Genomic DNA, 20,099 nt, shown 5'->3' with positions numbered 1-20,099 from the left:
CGTCATGCCACAAGAAGAAAGAAATGAGTTTGCATGATTAATGCCTGAGCAAATGATGTTCCATCTGTGCTTGGAGTTAAACTAGCAGTGTTATTTAACATTCAGGGAACAATAGAAAAATGTTCTCAGAACCTCTCTGCAACCTAAAAATGTAAGTTCCCAGAACAGGTGAAATTTTCACTTCCATTCTCAGAACGTTTAAAAAACATTCAGTTTTAACAGTCAGGAAACGTATGGCTTCATTCCCAGAACCAATGGGAAACCAAAAATGTACGTTCCCACAACTTCCAAGGAACCAAATGTGCTAGCTGGCCATGGTTTGTAGTTGAGTCCTATGGTTTGTAGTTGAGTCCTATGGTTTATGAGATCACCATATTTATTTTGTTTTCAGTCTATGGTGTATGTAAGGAAAGTTACCCCCCTCAAAACCATTCCTGTGACATCAATTTGATCATGTGATGGTGTGTTTTTTCAAGACAGCCCCATTCTCCACCTCTGCCTTATCCCCAGCCTCAGCCTTAGTTTTAAATTAACAGAAAATGATGGCCAATGTTCTGTGGTCAGAGACAATTGAACGGCCACCCGCTGATTTTAACCACTATTTGGCATGATCTGTTTTGTCCTTTAGCCCTCGTTGTCCTTTAGCCCTCACCTTTAGCCCTCACCCTTTAGCCCTCAGCCTCAGCGTTGACGGGAGAACAGGTTCCTAAGGGCGTTGTTGTAGTTCTTGTTAAAGGCGGTGTAGATAAGCGGGTTGAAGAAGGAGTTGGAGTAGCCCAGCCACAGGAAGATGCTCTTCCAGATGGGCGGGATGTCGCAGTGGCACAGTGGGATGATGAGCTCCGTGAGGAAGAAGGGGATCCAGCAGAGGACGAAGACGCCGATCAGGATGCCCACCATCAGCGCCGCCTTCTTCTCCTTCTGCTCGCGCCACGTGTCGCCGTCCGTCTGGAAGGTCACAGTGGCGTGGCGCACTGTGAACACCATCTGGGGCTGCCGTGACGTTTCCTTCACCTGTCAATCAAATCAGTCAGCCAACCAGTTAGTCAGTCAGTTAGTCAATCAAATCAGTCAACCAATTGATACTCGCATTACTAAAATAAGTTAAAGAACAGACCAATCAGTCAGTGTTTGTCGCCGGCTTTCAGTTTTACCGTTTTTGAGACACTGTAATCCACAATTTATTTTGTTCTCAGTCAATTAGTCAGTTAGTCAATCAGTCAACCAATCGATACTCACATTAGTAAAAGCCACGAATTAGTTAATTGAGCAACCAGTCAGCTAGCTGAATCCAATAGGCAAATTAACAAATCACGCAAAATAGCCTCTAATGAATCAATCATTGAGCCAAACGATACGTTTGCATAAACTACAACCCCCTGCCAGAACTCAAGCCATCAACCTTCACTTGTGACTCATACAGAGAGTGCTGTTAAATGGAAGTAATGGAATGAAAACACCATGCTTCAATCTATCCTCCCATTTCTCCTCTCCAGACAGCTGCACTGTTATGTTGAGCCTGATGGAGTAGTGTTTCTCTCTACACCTGACCCCTGCAGGTCATTCTGCATGAGCTGTTTATAAACCTACACTTTCCTCCCAGCAGATCACATCTGGGGGGCTGCGTCCCAAATGACACCCTACGGGTCCTGGTCAAAAGTAGTGCACTAAATAGGGAACAGGGTGCCATTTGGGAAGTAGACCTGGTCAATTAAAACAATAAAACAAACAATCAAAATAATCAATTTGCAGCAGAGGGTAGGAGGTTAAAAGCACAGTGGCTGGGGGTAAGTTGCTGATGCCAAATTGAAGGGCAGTGTAATATTGCAGTTTAAAGGGTCAATCTGGCATTGACGCATCAATTTGTGTACTTCGAAATGAATGATATATAGCCATGGATTCTTGAAGAATATAAATGATAAAATGCCTCACACGCTTAGTTTAACTCTCATACCACACATCACAGCCCAAAATAAATGATGCACATAGTTTTAACCATCATTTTTGATCCCATGCATGGCCAATCTGGGACCGTGATATATGAAAGCCCGACTCCAGTCAATAGATTAAGGTTTTCTTGGCAAAATGTAAAATGTACTTTTTGTTTGTACAAAGAGGAAGCTAACTAAGTTACTGTTGAGTTTAAGACATGCAAACTTAAGCCATACACAATACATAAGCAATAGTAATGTTGTTTGATGTTGTTTCATAGGCTCAACTGGATTAATCATAGCGGTACCCTTTCGCATACTAAGTAATGGTAGAATAAATATCAATATCATTTCCTATTAGATCACAGTGGTTCTACTCCACTGAGCCACACCAGGGGGTTAAGGGATTGCATTTAGAGATAGGTCTGACCTTACTTTCAACCCACCTCCAATCCACTCAGAGGTAGGCTAGGCTACCAGAAATGTTCATGTTAAAACATGTTGGAAATACAATAATTACATTGTAACAAATTTCATTGTAACACAACTTGAATTGTACCGCGTAAAAAATGTATTAAACCCGTCTTTATATTCACAAACACCTGAAAAGCTATCTTTTTTTTGTTCTTAAATACATTTAAAATGCATTGGAAACAGGTTAATAACATGGAACATGTTAGAATTGCAAAAGGAATGTGCACTATAGGCCCAAACTGGTTGAATCAGCATTGTTTCCACTGTCATCAACATAAAGGAATTTCTGTATTTTTGGTATTTTTATCACCCAACTTCTAAAGTAAAATCAATGACATGGTAAAGTTTTTGTTGATTTAATGTTGAATTCATGTTAGTTGACAACTCAATCAAATGTCAATCAAAATGACTTGTTGAACTGACATCTGTGACCAGTGGGTGTAATTGTGTGAGACATTTCCGGTAGGGCTCCCCTCCCTATTGTGGTATGCATGGTCCGTTGTGCTTAGATGTTTTCACGCCTCAGAGTCATGACTCCTTTTGTCCACGCTGTTAACTGGGCTGACCTTGAGCCAAAGACCCATGTATACAAACTGTAATGCCAAATAGAAAACAGCCTAACTTTTCTCCATAGAAAAGGAATGATGTGACAAAATAAATTCAGCTGAAAGACCACAGTCCAAGGGGGTGATATCTGACTGTCAAATACATTTCTATGAAAACTAGATGTATTTATTTTTTACTTAACCTTTATTTAACTAGGTAGGTCAGTTAAGAACAAATTCTTATTTACAATGACGGCCTACCGAAAGGCAAAAGGCCTCCTGCAGGGACGGGGTCTGGGATTTTTTTAAAAATAGGACAAAACATACATCACGACAACAGAGACACCACAACACTACATAAAGAGAGACCTAACACAACAACATAGCATGGCAGCAACACATGACAACACAGAATGGTAGCAACACAACATGACAACAACATGGTAGCAACACATGGCAGCAGCACAACATGGTAGCAGCACAAAACATGGTACAAACATTATTGGGCACAGACAACAGCACAAAGGGCAAGACGGTAGACACAATACATCACGCAAAGCAGCCACAACTGTTAGTAAGAGTGTCCATGATTGAGTCTTTGAATGAAAAGATGGAGATAAAACGGTCCAGTTTGAGTGTTTGTTGCAGCTCATTCCAGTCACTAGCTTCAGTAAACTGAAAAGAGGAGCGACCCAGGGATGTGTGTGCTTTGGGGACCTTTAACAGAATGTTACAACACCCGTTCTGCCAGTATGTGGAGGATGAGGGCTGCAGTAGATATCTCAGATAGGGGGGAGTGAGGCCTAAGAGGGTTTATAAATAAGCAATTACCAGTGGGTCTTGCGATGGGTATACAGTGATGACCAGTTTACAGAGTATAGAGTGCAGTGATGTGTCCAATAAGGAGCACTGGTGGCAAATCTGATGGCCGAATAGTAAAGAATGTCTAGCCACTCGAGAGCACCCTTACCTGCCGATCTATAAATGACGTCTCCGTAATCTAGCATGTGTAGGATGGTCATCTGAATCAGGGTTAGTTTGGCAGCTGGGGTGAAAGAGGAGCAATTTCGATAGAGGAAACCAAGTCTAGATTTAACCTTAGCCTGCAGCTTTGATATGTACTAAGAGAAGGACAGTGTACCGTCTACTCTAGCCATACTCCCAAATATTTGTACGAGGTGACTACATCAAGTTCTAAACCATCACAGGTAGTAAACACACCAGTGGGAGATGGGCATTCTTATCAAACCACATTACCTTTGTTCTGGAGGTGTCCAGAACAAGGTTAAGGGCAGAGAAAGCTTGTTGGACACTAAGAAAGCTTTGTTTTAGAGTGTTTAACACAAAACCCAGGGAGGGGCCAGCTGAGTATAAGACTGTATCATCTGCATATAAATGGATGAGAGAGCTTCTTACTGCCTGAGCTATGTTGTTGTAGATGGGGTGTCTACAGCAGGTGTACGGTGATAAATAGTCGTTAGGCGCCAATTCGTTTTTCTATTTTATGACTGCTCAGTATTATGCGACTCATTGTTGTGGTATAATTGAATCAAACCTACAAAAGCTAAAATAATATTTTCTATATTGTGTGGACTAATACATGAAATTCCAAAGACCTACCGGGCGATAAGAAGTCTATTTTTAACTGACGAATGAGGTGTCTCCAAATCAGTCGGTGGATGCCTGAAATAGCTGTCTATAGTCTTAATAAGTTGTTGCTGTTTTGTACCAGCCAATTCTCTCCCCTTAGTCTCAAAACAAACCAGCCAAGCTCAAAGGCCTATGTTTTCTGTTTCCCTATTGTATATAACATGAGAGAGTGAAGGCAACATGGAGGCAGCTCCCTTTGAACAGAGTGAATAAACGGCATGATTTAATAAATTAGTTTGGGCTTGTTGAGTGAGTCTGCGTTCCAAATTGCACCCGATTCCCTATATAGTTCACTACTTTTGACCGGAGCCCATTGGGCCCTGGTAAAAAAAAGTAGCACACTATATAGGGATGGGGTGCCATTTAAGACACAGCCTGGGTCGCTGGACTCTGTCAGAGTCCTTGCGGATTAGAGGGAGCTGCTGTGGTGAGGACAGCGCAGTGGTCCCTAGCCTTGTTAAACATGTTGGGTGTTTATAGGCCACTGTGCCTATAGCGATTAACAGGGGTTATACCAACCGCCTCCCTCACTTGTTACTGTCTTTTTGTTTCTTCCCTCTGTGTGTGTGTGTGTGTGTGTGTGTGTGCGCACGTGTGTGTGCGCACGCGTGTGTGCACTTGTATGTGCGTGTGTGTGTTTGAGAAAGAGATTGTGTGAAAAAAAACAAAGATCCTTGAAAAAAAGATTATCCTTCACATCAAGGGATTGTTTTTGCATGGCGACTGTGATTTGTGTAGTTGTGTGCGGATGTGCACGTGTGTGGGGGCCTATGTGCATACATGCACTTGTGTATGCCTCTAGGTGAATTGGTCTGTTGAGTATGAGATACAGTACACGCTGATAAGCGTTAAAGAACAATCCACAGCCCTGCAGCAGCATCACAGCACCATCAGAACAGCTCAGAATATATTATACAGATGACATGGTTTTCCACTAATTGCCCAGCAACCAATTTGAGAGCTACAGTAGTCTCATCAGTCAATGATAATGTGATATGCACTCACGAGCAGATGTGATAGAGCTATAATGACACTGATATCATTGAGGTGCATTCAGAGAATTTATTTTGATCGCGTTCGAATGCGCAACCATTATCAGAACATTGGTCAAGGTTGATTGATTAAGTCTGGCAAAATTGACCGAGGAGCTTTAGGAGTGTGTCAGTGTAATAACAATATAATAAAATCAACTGAATATTAATGCCAAGCTAGTCTACTGGTAATTCATCATGTGGATCCCACATGAAACATCCAACCACCCAGCAGGCAAAACTGGTTGAAGAAGACATCATCACAACCAGACACTGGTAGGAATAACATCGTTTTGATGTAACTTCAACCCGTTTTTACACGCTGGGTAAGACTATACCGTAGCAACAAAAGTACCTCAATCACCTCAGCCATAGGCGTGATGGTGTTGGTTTTGCACGAGCCGATACGGAACTTGGCGGCCTTGTAGATCTTCCAGTAGACGAAGAGCACCACGCACAGCGGCAGGTAGAACGCTCCGAAGGTGGAGAAGATAGTGTAGGAGGGCTCCTGGCTCACCTGGCACTCCATGCCCTCCTCCGAGTAGGTCTCCCCCCAGCCGAACAGCGGCGACAGGGAGATGACGGAGGACAACAGCCAGGTAAGCGCAATCATCACATTGGAGATCCTCTTGCGGGTCTTGAGCGTGTACTCCAAGTGTCTGGTGATGGACCAGTAGCGATCCAGGGCGATGGCCGTCACGTTCCAGATGCTGGCCGTGCAGCAGAGGACGTCGAAGGAGATCCACACCTGGCAGAGCACGCGACCCAGCTTCCACAGCCGCCCGTTGAGCTCGTGCACCAGGCTCAGGGGCATGACCAGGGCGGCCACCATCACGTCCGAGATGGCCATGGAGGCCACCAGGTTGTGGGGCACACGGTGGAAGGTCCGCACCCTCAGGATGGTGAGGAGAACTAGGAGGTTCCACACGAAGGTGGCCACCACCAGCATGGCTAGCAGGGTGAGAGTTAGCACGCTGAACACCGAGAACGGACGATAGAAGTTCCCTGCTCCATACCCCAGGTCGTCACTTCCGGCCCTGGCCCAGGCCCCGCTGAGGTTGGCAGTCACCAGGCTCACATTGGGCTGGGTCATATTCAGTAGTGTTCAGCAGAGCTCAGACAGGTCTGTCACAGGGGAAGCTTCTGATTTGAAGCATCCTGCAGTGTATAGAGAGAGAGAGAAGAAGAAGCTTTTAACTCATGCAAACAGAACACATGACACTTGATAGTCTTGACACATGACAGATGTCACAACCATATCTATGGAAGGGGTGAAGTGAAAAACAAAGGAAATTGTGAAGGGCATTGAAGGAGAATGATTTTATTCAGATCATTATTCTGATTTTGTTCACGTTCCCTGTGAAGGTACTACTGTATTCATGATGTGTCATAAACACTACAACCTGGTTGAGAGTCTCATTTCAACTGTCAATGAACCTGCCTACAACTTTCCTACTTGATTGTGATGTCGACTATATCAACTGCTGTGGTAGATCTGTGATTCTGACGAAGACCATTAATATTCAGCTCCAAAGCTCCAACCGCCAATTTTTGATTTGTATTCATTGTCACCGAAATTGTATTACATATGAAAAGACTTGCACGGAATACACAATTTAGCGTTTGTTACTTTGGTTTCACATGATTATTTAGACAAAACAGGGATCCTAGGGATGTTACAAAATCAAAATAAATAATTATGAATGGGAGTATGTTGGAAACCCATTTCTGTTAAATATGTCTATTTACATAAATCAAATGAAATAAAACAAGCTGAGCTAAAGTTACATGCAGGAAGAATACTCAAGGGTAAAACATTTTCAACACGTTGTTGTTTCTGTAGCTACACTGAACAAAAATCTTACAATTACAGTTCATATAAGAAAATCTGTCAATTGAAGTAAATTCATTAAGCCCTAATCTATAGATTTCACATGACTGGGAATACAGATATGCATCTGTTGGTTACAGATACCTTAAAAAAAAAGGTTAGGGGGCGTGGATCAACAACAAAAAAACACTCAGTATCTGGTGTGACCACCAATTGTCTCATGCAGCGCGACATGTCTCCTTCGCATAGAGTTGATCAGGCTGTTGATTGTGGCCTGTGAAATGTTGTCCCACTCCTCTTCAATGGCTGTGCAAAGTTGCTAGATATTGGTGGGACCTGGAACATGCGGTCTTACACGTCGATCCAGAGCATCACAAACATGCTCAATGGCTGACATGTCTAGTGAGTATGCAGGCCATGGAAGAACTAGGACATTTTCAGGAATTGTGTATAGATCCTTGAGTCATGGGGCTGTGCATTATCATGGTGAAAAATGAGATGATGGCGGCAGATGAATGGCATGACAATGGGCCTCAGGATCTCGTCATGGTATCTCTGTGCATTCAAATTGCCATCGATAAAATGCATGTGTTCGTTGTCCTTAGCTTATGCCTGCCCATACCATAACCCCACTGCCACCATGGGTCACTCTGTTCACAATGTTGACATCAGTAAACCACTCGCCCATGAAGAGCACACTACTCCAGTGTGCCAGTGGCCATCGAAGGTGAGCATTTGCCCACTGAAGTTGGTTACGATGCCGGATTGCAGTTAGGTCAGACCCTGGTGAGGACGACAAGCATCCAAATGAGCTTCCCTGAGATGGTTTCTGACAGTTTGTGCAGAAATGTTTCAGTTGTGCAAACCCATAGTTTCGTCAGATGTCCGGGTGGCTGGTCTCAGCCAATCCTGTAGATGAAGAAGCCGGATGTGGAGGTCCTGGGCTGGAGTGGTTACACATGATCTGCAGTTGTGAGGCCAGTTGGATGTTCTGCCAAATTCTCTAAAATGACATTAGAGGCGGCTTATGGAAGAGAAATTAACATTTAATTATCTGGCAACAGTTCTGGTGGATATTCCTACAGTCAGCATGCCAATTGCACGCTCCCTCAACTTGAGACATCTGTGGCATTGTGTTGTGTCACAAAAGTGCACATTTTCGAGTGGCCTTTTATTGTCCCCAGCACAAGGTGCACCTCTGAAATCAGCTTCTTGATATGCCACACCTGTCAGGTGGATGGATTATATTGGCAAAGGAGAAATGCTCACTAACAGGGATGTAAACAAATTTGTGTATATTCTTTTTGAGAAATAAGCTTTTTGTGCTTCTGGGATCTTTAATTTCAGCTCATGAAACATGGGACCAACACTTTACATGTTTCGTTTATATTTTTGTTCAGAATAATTAAAATAGGAAACTAACATTAATCTGGTATCCAGGGAACTCTATTTTACTCTTAGTGTTGCATAATTTAAGAGTAGCCTTGGGAGTACTAAATGCTATAGCCTATATACTGTATTTCACAAAGGCTAGCCAGTCTGTAATAATTACCTCATTATCTATATCGTAATTTGTCTCAGGACTTGCTGTGATATGGATTTTTTCATTGACATTCACTCACTCACTCACTCACTCACTCACTCACTCACTCACTCACTCACTCACTCACTCACTCACTCACTCACTCACTCACTCACTCACTCACTCACTCACTCACTCACTCACTCACTCACACACTCACACACTCACACACACACACACACACACACACACACACACACACACACACACACACACACACACACACCAAGCATATCCAATTGTTTCTAGTCTGTTATCATTGTGTAACTGTAAAGTATATTATCCCTGTTTCACCTGTCCTATTATGGCTATGACCCCTTGACTTTGTTAGAGCTCTTTTCTTTAATAGTCAATGGGCTCATTTATTTTACAGTGCCATTGTAGTGCAGTGTTCTGGTCGCAGTCTGTTCCAAGCCAGGGACAGACTGGGACCAGAAGTCGGCCTGGGATTTCTAACACACATTTTTACCTCGATGCCCCAACACTGGGCCATTTGGCTTTTGCACAAACTCCCTATGACCAGTCCTGCGCATGTCAATATTGGGATTAAAATGTAATTATTATACCTGAATCAAAATTATCATATCTTTGTGTCTGCCCAGAAAACAGGGGACGTTAGGTGACGTTTCCATTAGTTCCCTTTTAAGGCAGTGGTATTCAAACTTTTTCAGCGTGAAACAATTTTCTTCACTCGAATTTCTGGGGACCCCATTATTTTCCAAATAAATGTTTGTTTCTTCTCATCATTGTCACGAAGCCACACCCGTCCCCCTCGCGTTAGAAGTTCAGAATGAGAAAGTGTAGCCAAAATATAAATAATGACACTCAAATAAATAAATAAATAAATAAATAATAGAAAAAAATTAGGATTTTTAATCAGCGTAATCGAGGTGGAGATTACATCTCACATTCCAGTGTTCCAACTAAACAAGGCTGCATGGGATTTCTCTTAATGCGACTCCTTGCAGTCAATGGCAATGTCAGCTTTCGGTATAATGCCAGGAGCTGCTTGTGGATTTGACAACTCTCACGCAGTTCCACATCTGACAGCACCAAAACAACCTCTGTGGATTTTGGCTAAAGCGGATCTGATTGAATAGAGCACAAAGTCTTGTTCCAACTTTCGAGGCTATTGTTAAACTGCTAAAAATAAGAAGCCAGTGAAGGACATTGAGAATGTATTATGCTCTATGATGGCTTTGGGAATCCGTCAGTCGTAAGTTATTTATGAAACTATTGACTTTCTGGATGAGTGTTCATACATTTCGGGGCCATGCAATATGTTTCTCAGAATGGGTTTGCGATGAAACAAAAATCTCTGTTCTATGTAGGGAATAGGGTGCAATTTTGGACACAATGCAAATCAACTGTGGTGTTCCAATGCTGCTAGCAGCTCTCAAAACCCCAGAGATGAGAGAGAGTGTCTCCCGCAAATTCATGTGCATGTGATTACCCATTGTGCATCTAATTACCCCGGGGCTCATCAATAATCACCCCCCGCTTGGCACTGTCAGCAAGCAGTGCTGATCTGTGTTTGAGATACGCTCTGGTTACGTCCCAAATAGCACCCTTTTCCCTATATAGTGCGCTACTTTTGACCAGGACCCTATGGTGGCCCTGGTCAAAAGTAGTGCACTATATAGGGAATAGGGTGCCATTTGGGACACACCCCCTGTCTTGCCATCGCACTCTCCAGCCATGACTTCTAATCACAGAGATCAACCGTCAAACCATGACAAGGGCCTACCCGGCAGGCGGTCACACACACACACACACACTCTTCTTTTCTTCTCTTTCCTCTCTCATTAGAAAGTACTCAGAGAGAGCCATGAAATTGGACGCACACATATTTGAGAGGAACACAGCAATCAAACATTCGGCCTTCACAAAAGAAGCAAGGATCCAAAGAGTCGACTGCTAATCACGAATGACAGTCCACGGAACCCGGGGCATCTTGTCTTGTCTCCTGAGATCATACAACAGGTGCCTCGGAGGCCTGACAGTTCACACACACACACACACACACACGTACACACACACACAAATCCAATCAAAGAAGTAGAGCGACTGGGAGAACCTTTCCTTTTATTTAGCTTGGTCCTGTGTGGCTCAATGGATTGAGCATGTTGCTTGAATATCAGGATTGTGGGTTCGATTAAAAGCGTTGGCTAAATTATATATATTTTAATATACAGTACCAGTCAAAAGTTTACACACACCTACTCATTGCAGGGTTTTTCTTTATTTTTACTATTTTCTACATTGTAGAATAATAGTGAAGACATCAGAACTATGAAATAACACATATGGAATCTCTTGCACTACGCTTCACTCCACAGGTAATATTACACTTCACTACATTACAACGGTTTGATTTGTTTGATCCGAGCAATTCTTTTCTTAGCTAGCTACATAGCCGTCTTTGTATCAAAGATAATCGTGTAGCTTAGAGTAATTATCGAAGTTAGCTATCTTCGTCCTCCTAACGTAGTCATCACTGCTAGCTATCTAGTCAACACTGCTAGCTAGCCAACCAGCCAACTTCCACCGACTAGCAGCACTGTAGAATCTATTACATTACAACGGAACGACTTGACTAGTGTAGTGTTAGTGAGCCAGCTACATAGTTGTCTTTGCATCTAAGATAATTGTGTAGTTTAGAGTAATTATTAGTAACTAGCCAGCCGCGACGCCAGACTTAGTCAACACACCTAGTCTTCATTAACCCACTGCTAGCTAGCTAGCCAACAGCTAGCCAACCGTTACCGACTAGCAGCGCTCTAGACACTAATACTTTACAATGGAACGACTTGATTAGTGTAGTGTTAGTGAGCCAGCTACATAGTTGTCTTTGCATCTAAGATAATTGTGTAGTTTAGAGTAATTATTAGTAACTAGCCAGCCGCGACGCCAGACGTAGTCAACACACCTAGTCATCATTAACCCACTGCTAGCTAGCTAGCAAACAGCTAGCCAACCGTTACCGACTAGCAGCGCTGTAGATACCAATACTTTACAACGGAACGATTTGACTAGTGCAGTGTTGGCTAGCTAGCTACATAGTTGTCTTTGTCATAGCTTGATAATTGTGTAGTTTAGTAATTACCGAGGTTAGCTAGCCAGCTATTGCCGTCCCCCGCGACGCCATTTTTTCCTAACCCAGCCAACTAGTAACACTGTAGAAACTAAATACATTACAAAGGAACGTCTTGATTAGTGTTATGTTAGCTAGCTACAAAGTTGCTTTTGTATCATGACAAGGTGTAGTACTGAAACTATCGAGGTCACCTAGCCAGCTACACCTAGCCAGCTACACGGTCAAACAAAGTCAACAACGCAGCCACTGCTAGCTAGCCTACTCCACCAGCCAGCAGTACTGTATCATTTTCGTCATTTTAGTCAATAAGATTTTTTGCAACGTAAGCTTAACTTTCTGAACATTCGAGACGTGTAGTCCACTTGTCATTCCAATCTCCTTTGCATTAGCGTAGCCTCTTCTGTAGCTTGTCAACTATGTGTCTGTCTATCCCTGTTCTCTCCCCTCTGCACAGGCCATACAAACGCTTCACACCGCGTGGTCGCTGCCACTCTAACCTGGTGGTCCCAGCGCGCACGACCCACGTGGAGTTCCAGGTCTCCGGCAGCCTCTGGAACTGCCGGTCTGCGGCCAACAAGGCTGAGTTCATCTCAGCCTATGCTACCCTCCAGTCCCTAGACTTCCTGGCGCTGACGGAAACATGGATCACCACAGATAACACTGCTACTCCTACTGCTCTCTCCTCGTCTGCCCACGTGTTCTCGCATACCCCTAGAGCATCGAGCCAGCGGGGTGGTGGCACTGGAATCCTCATCTCTCCCAAGTGGACATTCTCTCTTTCTCCCCTGACCCATCTGTCTATCTCCTCATTTGAATTCCATGCTGTCACAGTTACCAGCCCTTTCAAGCTTAACATCCTCATCATTTATCGCCCTCCAGGTTCCCTTGGAGAGTTCATCAATGAGCTTGACGCCTTGATAAGTTCCTTCCCTGAGGATGGCTCACCTCTCACAGTTCTGGGTGACTTTAACCTCCCCACATCTACCTTCGACTCATTCCTCTCTGCCTCCTTCTTTCCACTCCTCTCCTCTTTTGACCTCACCCTCTCACCTTCCCCCCCTACTCACAAGGCAGGCAATACGCTTGACCTCATCTTTACTAGATGATGTTCTTCCACTAATCTCATTGCAACTCCTCTCCAAGTCTCCGACCACTACCTTGTATCCTTTTCCCTCTCGCTCTCATCAAAAACTTCTCACTCTGCCCCTACTCGGATGGTATTGCGCCGTCCCAACCTTCGCTCTCTCTCTCCTGCTACTCTCTCCTCTTCCATCCTATCATCTCTTCCCTCTGCTCAAACCTTCTCCAACCTATCTCCTGATTTTGCCTCCTCAACCCTCCTCTCCTCCCTCTCTGCATCCTTTCATTTTCTCTGTCCCCTATCCTCCAGGCCGGCTCAGTCCTCCCCTCCTGCTCCGTGGCTCGACGACTCACTGCGAGCTCACAGAACAGGGCTCCGGGCAGCCGAGCGGAAATGGAGGAAAACTCGCCTCCCTGCGGACCTCGCATCCTTTCACTCCCTCCTCTCTACATTTTCCTCTTCTGTATCTGCTGCTAAAGCCACTTTCTACCACTCTAAATTCCAAGCATCTGCCTCTAACCCTAGGAAGCTTTTTGCTACCTTCTCCTCCCTCCTGAATCCTCCTCCCCCCCCCCCCCCCCCCCCCCCCCTCCCTCACTGCGGATGACTTCGTCAACCATTTTGAAAAGAAGGTTGACGACATCCGATCCTCGTTTGCTAAGTCAAGCGACACCGCTGGTCCTGCTCACACTGCCCTACCCTGTGCTTTGACCTCTTTCTCCCCTCTCTCTCCAGATGAAATCTCGCGTCTTATGACGGCCGGCCGCCCAACAACCTGCCCACTTGACCCTATCCCCTCCTCTCTTCTCCAGACCATTTCCGGAGACCTTCTCCCCTACCTCACCTCGCTCATCAACTCATCCTTGACCGCTGGCTACGTCCCTTCCGTCTTCAAGAGAGCGAGAGTTGCACCCCTTCTGAAAAAACCTACACTCGATCCCTCCGATGTCAACAACTACAGACCAGTATCCCTTCTTTCTTTTCTCTCCAAAACTCTTGAACGTGCCGTCCTTGGCCAGCTCTCCTGCTATCTCTCTCAGAACGACCTTCTTGATCCTAATCAGTCAGGTTTCAAGACTGGGCATTCAACTGAGACTGCTCTTCTCTGTGTCACGGAGGCTCTCCGCACTGCTAAAGCTAACTCTCTCTCCTCTGCTCTCATCCTTCTAGACCTATCTGCTGCCTTTGATACTGTGAACCATCAGATCCTCCTCTCCACCCTCTCCGAGCTGGGCATCTCCGGCGCGGCCCACGCTTGGATTGCGTCCTACCTGACAGGTCGCTCCTACCAGGTGGCGTGGCGAGAATCTGTCTCCGCACCACGTGCTCTCACCACTGGTGTCCCCCAAGGCTCTGTTCTAGGCCCTCTCCTATTCTCGCTATACACCAAGTCACTTGGCTCTGTCATATCCTCACACGGTCTCTCCTATCATTGCTATGCAGACGACACACAATTAATCTTCTCCTTTCCCCCTTCTGACAACCAGGTGGCGAATCGCATCTCTGCATGTCTGGCAGACATATCAGTGTGGATGACGGATCACCACCTCAAGCTGAACCTCGGCAAGACGGAGCTGCTCTTCCTCCCGGGGAAGGACTGCCCGTTCCATGATCTCGCCATCACGGTTGACAACTCCCTTGTGTCCTCCTCCCAGAGTGCTAAGAACCTTGGCGTGATCCTGGACAACACCCTGTCGTTCTCCACTAACATCAAGGCGGTGACCCGATCCTGTAGGTTCTACAACATTTGCAGAGTAGGCTCCTGTAGGCTCTACAACATTCGCAGAGTACGACCCTGCCTCACACAGGAAGCGGCGCAGGTCCTAATCCAGGCACTTGTCATCTCCCGTCTGGATTACTGCAACTCGCTGTTGGCTGGGCTCCCTGCCTGTGCCATCAAACCCCTACAACTCATCCAGAACGCCGCAGCCCGTCTGGTGTTCAACCTTCCCAAGTTCTCTCACGTCACCCCGCTCCTCCGCTCTCTCCACTGGCTTCCAGTTGAAGCTCGCATCCGCTACAAGACCATGGTGCTTGCCTACGGAGCTGCGAGGGGAACGGCACCTCCGTACCTTCAGGCTCTGATCAGGCCCTACACCCAAACAAGGGCACTGCGTTCATCCACCTCTGGCCTGCTCGCCTCCCTACCTCTGAGGAAGCACAGTTCCCGCTCAGCCCAGTCAAAACTGTTCGCCGCTCTGGCACCCCAATGGTGGAACAAGCTCCCTCACGATGCCAGGACAGCGGAGTCAATCACCACCTTCCGGAGACACCTGAAACTCCACCTCTTTAAGGAATACCTGGGATAGGATAAAGTAATCCTTCTAACCCCCCCCCCCTTAAAAGATTTAGATGCACTATTGTAAAGTGGTTGTTCTACTGGATATTATAGGTGAATGCACCAATTTGTAAGTCGCTCTGGATAAGAGCGTCTGCTAAATGACTTAAATGTAAATGTAAATGGAATCATGTAGTAACCAAAAAATGGTTAAACAAATCAAAATATGTGCTATATTTTTAATTCTTCAAAGTAGCCACTCTGCCTTGATGACAGTTTGCACACTCTTGGCATTCTCTCAACCAGCTTCATGAGGAATGCTTTTCCAACAGTCTTGAAGGAGTTCCCACATATGCTGAGCACTTGTTGGCTGCTTTTCTTTCACTCTGCGGTCCAACTTATCCCAAACCATCTCAATTGGGTTGAGGTCTGGGGTGATTGTGGAGGCCAGGTCATCTGATGCAGCACTCAATCACTCTCCTTGGTCAAATAGCCCTTACACAGCCTGGAGGTGTGTTTTGGGTCATTGTCCTGTTGAAAAACAAATGATAGTCCCATTAAGAGCAAACCAGACGGGATGGCATATCGCTGCAGAATGCTGTGGTAGCCATGCTGGTTAAATGTGCTTTGAATTCTAAATAAATCACTGACAGTGTCACCAGCAAAGCACCCCCACACCATCACACCTTTTCGTCCATGCTTCACAGTGGGAACCACACATGCCGAGATTATCGGTTCACCTACTCCGCATCTCACAAAGACACGGCGGTTGGAACCAAAAATCTCAAATTTGGACTCATCAGACCAAAGGACAGAAATCATGTAGTAACCAAAAAAGTGTTAAACCAATCAAAATATATTTTAGATTTGACATTCTTCAAAGTAGACACCCTTCGCCTGGATGACAGCTTTGCACACTCTTGGCATTCTCTCAACCAGCATGAGGTAGTCACCTGGAATGCATTTCAATTAACAGGTGTGCCTTGTTAAAAGTTAATTTGTGGAATTTTTTTCCATCTTAATGCGTTTGAGCCAATCAGTTGTGTTGTGACAAGGTAGGAGTGGTATACAGAAGATGGCCCTATTTGGTAAAAGACCAAGTCCATATTATAGCAAGAACAGCTTAAATAAGCAAATTGAAATGACAGTCCATCATTACATTAAGACATGAAGGTCAGTCAATGCGGAACATTTCAAGAACTTTGAAAGTTTCTACAAGTACAGTCACAAAAACCATCAAGCCCTAAGATGCAACTGGCTCTCATCCGGACCGCCACAGGAAAGGAAGACCCAGAGTTACCTCTGCTGCAGAGGATAAGTTCATTAGAGTTACCAGCCTCAGATGCTTCACAGAGTTAAATTAACAGACACATCTCAACATCAACTGTTCAGAGGAGACAGTGTTAATCAGGCCTTCATGGTCGAATTGCTGCAGAAACCACAACTAAAGGACACCAGTAATAAGAAGAGACTTGCTTGGGTCAAGAAACACGACCAATGGACATTAGACCAGTGGAAATCTGTCCTTTGGTCTGATGAGTCCAAATTAGAGATTTGTGGATCTAACCGCCGTGTCTTTGTGAGATGCAGAGTAGGTGAACAGATGATCTCTGCATGTGTGGTTCCCACTGTGAAGCATGGAGGAGGAGGCGTGATGGTGTGGGGGTGCTTTCCTGGTGACACTGTCAGTGATTTATTTAGAATTCAAGGCACACTTAACCAGCATGGCTACCACAGCATTCTGCAGCAATGTGCCATCCCATTTTATTTGCACTTAGTGAAACTGTCATTTGTTTTTCAACAGGACAATGACCCAACACACCTCCAGGCTGTGTAAGGAATATTTGACCAAGACAGAGAGTGATGGAGTGCTGCATCAGATGACCAAGCTTCCACAATCACCCGACCTCAACCCAATTGAGATGGTTTGGGATGAGTTGGACCACAGAGTGACGGAAACGCAGCCAACAAGTGCTCAGCATATGTGGGAACTCCTTCAAGAATGTTGGAAAAGCATTCCAGGTGAAGCTGGATGAGAGAATGCCAAGAGTGTGCAAAGCTGTCATGAAGGCAAAGGGTAGCTACTTTGAAGAATCTGAAATATAAAATATATTTTAATTTGTTTAACACTTATTTGTTAACTACATGATCCCATATGTGTTATTTCAGAGTTTTGATGTCTTCACTATTATTCTACAATGTAGAAAATAGTAAAAATAAAGAAAAACCCTGCAATGAGTAGGTGTGTGTAAACTTTTGACTGGTACTGTATAGCTTGGAGTTTCATTCAATTCAGAGTGCTGATTCCTTTATAAATGTATGTTAACATACATGTGTGATGTTCACTGACTGTTACACATCACCATACTGAACAGAACCATGACATAGACTCCTGAATAGGGATGAGGTGTACAAATTCACAAATAGTTTCAAATATGGTATATTCTTTATGTTTTTAAATAGGCTATCATATGGCTTGTCAAATGACAATTTACATAACAGCTTTTGTCTCCACAGAGGATGTGCATGTGCTGTAAGAAATAATCAATATGTTATTGCTTCCATTTCAAATACTCTTCATAATCATCATGTTAATTGTTTTGTTCAGACAGACAGAATGGCAAAACTCCCTGCCCTTTTTGCCTGTTTACCCAGACTTCTTGCTCGGGCCAAACGCTAAGCCTAGCCCACAGACGTTAGTTTCTTCTCCACAATGAGTCTGGATCTGAATACCGCCATAACGATTTCTAGAACACAAACACATTCTAACCATTCTGATTGGTCCCAAAAACTGATGGGTTGGGCCAGAGCCAGAACACACGTAGGTATGCAGCGTTGTAAAAATGCGTCATTAGCTTTGATACTCCGATTGGTTAGAGATGATCCAATCGCTGATGACTTTGTTTTGTACAGCACCCCTCATGTTGACGACATCACAAACAACTTCCAACGATGGCAGTCTCAGACTGAAGTATGTAGCGAACATTGAGCATGGGAAGAATTCCGTTTGAGTAGTCAGGCAACTGCCTTTTAGGGGTGATGGTGAAGTCCACTAAACTACCAGAGTGAAGTGGTATAAAATGGAAGTGCATAGTATAAACCTGTACTGGTGCCTAACAGAACAAAGTGGCTATGTCAACGCTCTCTATATAATGATATTAATCCCTTCTATACCTAGTCTGCCTTTCAGCGGTGAAGTACACTACATCACCAGAGTGAAATAAGCTGTATAAACCTGTACTGGTGCCTAACGGAACAAAGTGGCTATGGCAACGCTATAATGATATTACCCCATGGGGATAGGGGTAATAGCTACAAAAGGTCTATAGATTTGCATTCTTCACATGTCTACTGTGTTAGTACCATTTAGTATGGTCGTCTCCCAAATGGCATTCTATTCCCTATGTAGTGCACTGTGTAGGGAATAGGGTGTCATTTGGAAGGAAGCTAGTGTCATGTTGTCCTTAACACCAGCAGCTGGTTTCTATTCTGGTCAACAACATCTTCGTATAAAACTGTCAGTGATGCAATAACAAACTTCATTCTCCGAGGCCTTTCTATTTAAAAAGATTGCTGGATCATTGCTGACACGTTATGTGATGGACAAAACTTCCCCCCGAGACGTCTGAGTATAGTCTATCTAATATCTGTTGATTTGTAAATTAGGAGATCAATGTTCGAAACAGGTAAAACTACGGCTTTTGGGATTTGATGAAATCTCTTTGTTGTATGGTAATTATGACATGATTCCCATACAACAAAGAAATCTCATCAAATCCCAAAAGCCGTAATATTATCTGTTCCCGAACATTGATTTCCTAATGTACAAATCAACAGATCTATAAAATAGACTATACTCAGACGTCTTGGGGGAAGTTTAGTCTAATAGTTATTGATGTATTATCTGGGATAAAATATAGAATACCCATACCAATAATACACATAAGCCTAGGCTATTATCCATAAAAACCATAACCTATTTGCAAATGGTCAACACAGGACTGTTGAACGGACGTTTGCTACACTCCCAGTCGCGGTCAATAAAACAGAACTTGACTAATTCGACAGAAAGTCAAACGGCCCAACCCGATTTGCCTTTGACGATAACATATCTGTTTGTTTCCAGTTATATAAACTTGCAATATTAGATGTGGAGCGATACGGTCACACCTTTTGATTGACTGAACGCTCGCGATCTCGTTAGAATAAAGATACCCAACGACGCATTCAGTAGGCTATATTAGATATAACTTACCCCAAATCTCAGAAAAAAACGAGTCCTACATGGGAACAGAACGGACAGTTCGGTCAGTCTTTTGCTTTTCCATGTGTTCACTTTGTTACTCCTCGTGTGGACCTACCTACGGTGAGTGTTTATGATAGCAGCGTCTAAGAGATACAGTGCCTTCGGAATGAACCATAGCCAAAGAAAGGGGGAGATATGTCTATCGCAGTGGTTGTTCACTATCATAAAATACATGTATGTTATAACATTTAATCCGTATGCTATACGAAGGATATCATTTGGAGGGGAAGGTATTGTTTCTTGATTGCATTTGTTTGTACATTTCATGCCATTGCCAGGTATTCGCTCTAAAA

General features: G+C 44.3%; 1 protein-coding gene across 1 annotated transcript; it reads right to left on the bottom strand.

Moving 5' to 3' along the window:
• Positions 1–252: 252 nt before the first annotated feature.
• LOC115195828 (5-hydroxytryptamine receptor 5A-like) lies at positions 253–19,851 on the bottom strand. The gene is made up of 3 exons (XM_029756122.1): positions 19,756–19,851; positions 5,996–6,789; positions 253–1,014 (listed from the first exon to the last, which is right to left on the bottom strand). The coding sequence occupies exons 2-3, from the start codon at positions 6,722–6,724 to the stop codon at positions 682–684; spliced, it is 1,062 nt and encodes a 353-aa protein (XP_029611982.1). The 5' UTR covers positions 6,725–6,789; positions 19,756–19,851; the 3' UTR covers positions 253–681.
• Between the last annotated feature and the right edge of the window lie 248 nt (positions 19,852–20,099).

Source organism: Salmo trutta, chromosome 6 (assembly GCF_901001165.1).
Source record: "Salmo trutta chromosome 6, fSalTru1.1, whole genome shotgun sequence".
Lineage (NCBI taxonomy): Eukaryota > Metazoa > Chordata > Actinopteri > Salmoniformes > Salmonidae > Salmo > Salmo trutta.
The sequence above is the reverse complement of the archived record's forward strand: the minus strand, read 5'-3'. Positions and strand labels throughout refer to the sequence as shown.

What these genes read in the sequence shown, in the direction of transcription:
- LOC115195828 (XM_029756122.1), bottom strand. Translation starts at nt 6,724, where the DNA reads ATGACCCAGCCCAATGTGAGCCTGGTGACTGCCAACCTCAGCGGGGCC. An exon ending in CCATCACGCCTATGGCTGAG is followed by an intron (nt 1,015 to 5,995) that starts GTGATTGAGGTA and finishes TTTGATTGACAG; the next exon opens with GTGAAGGAAACGTCACGGCA.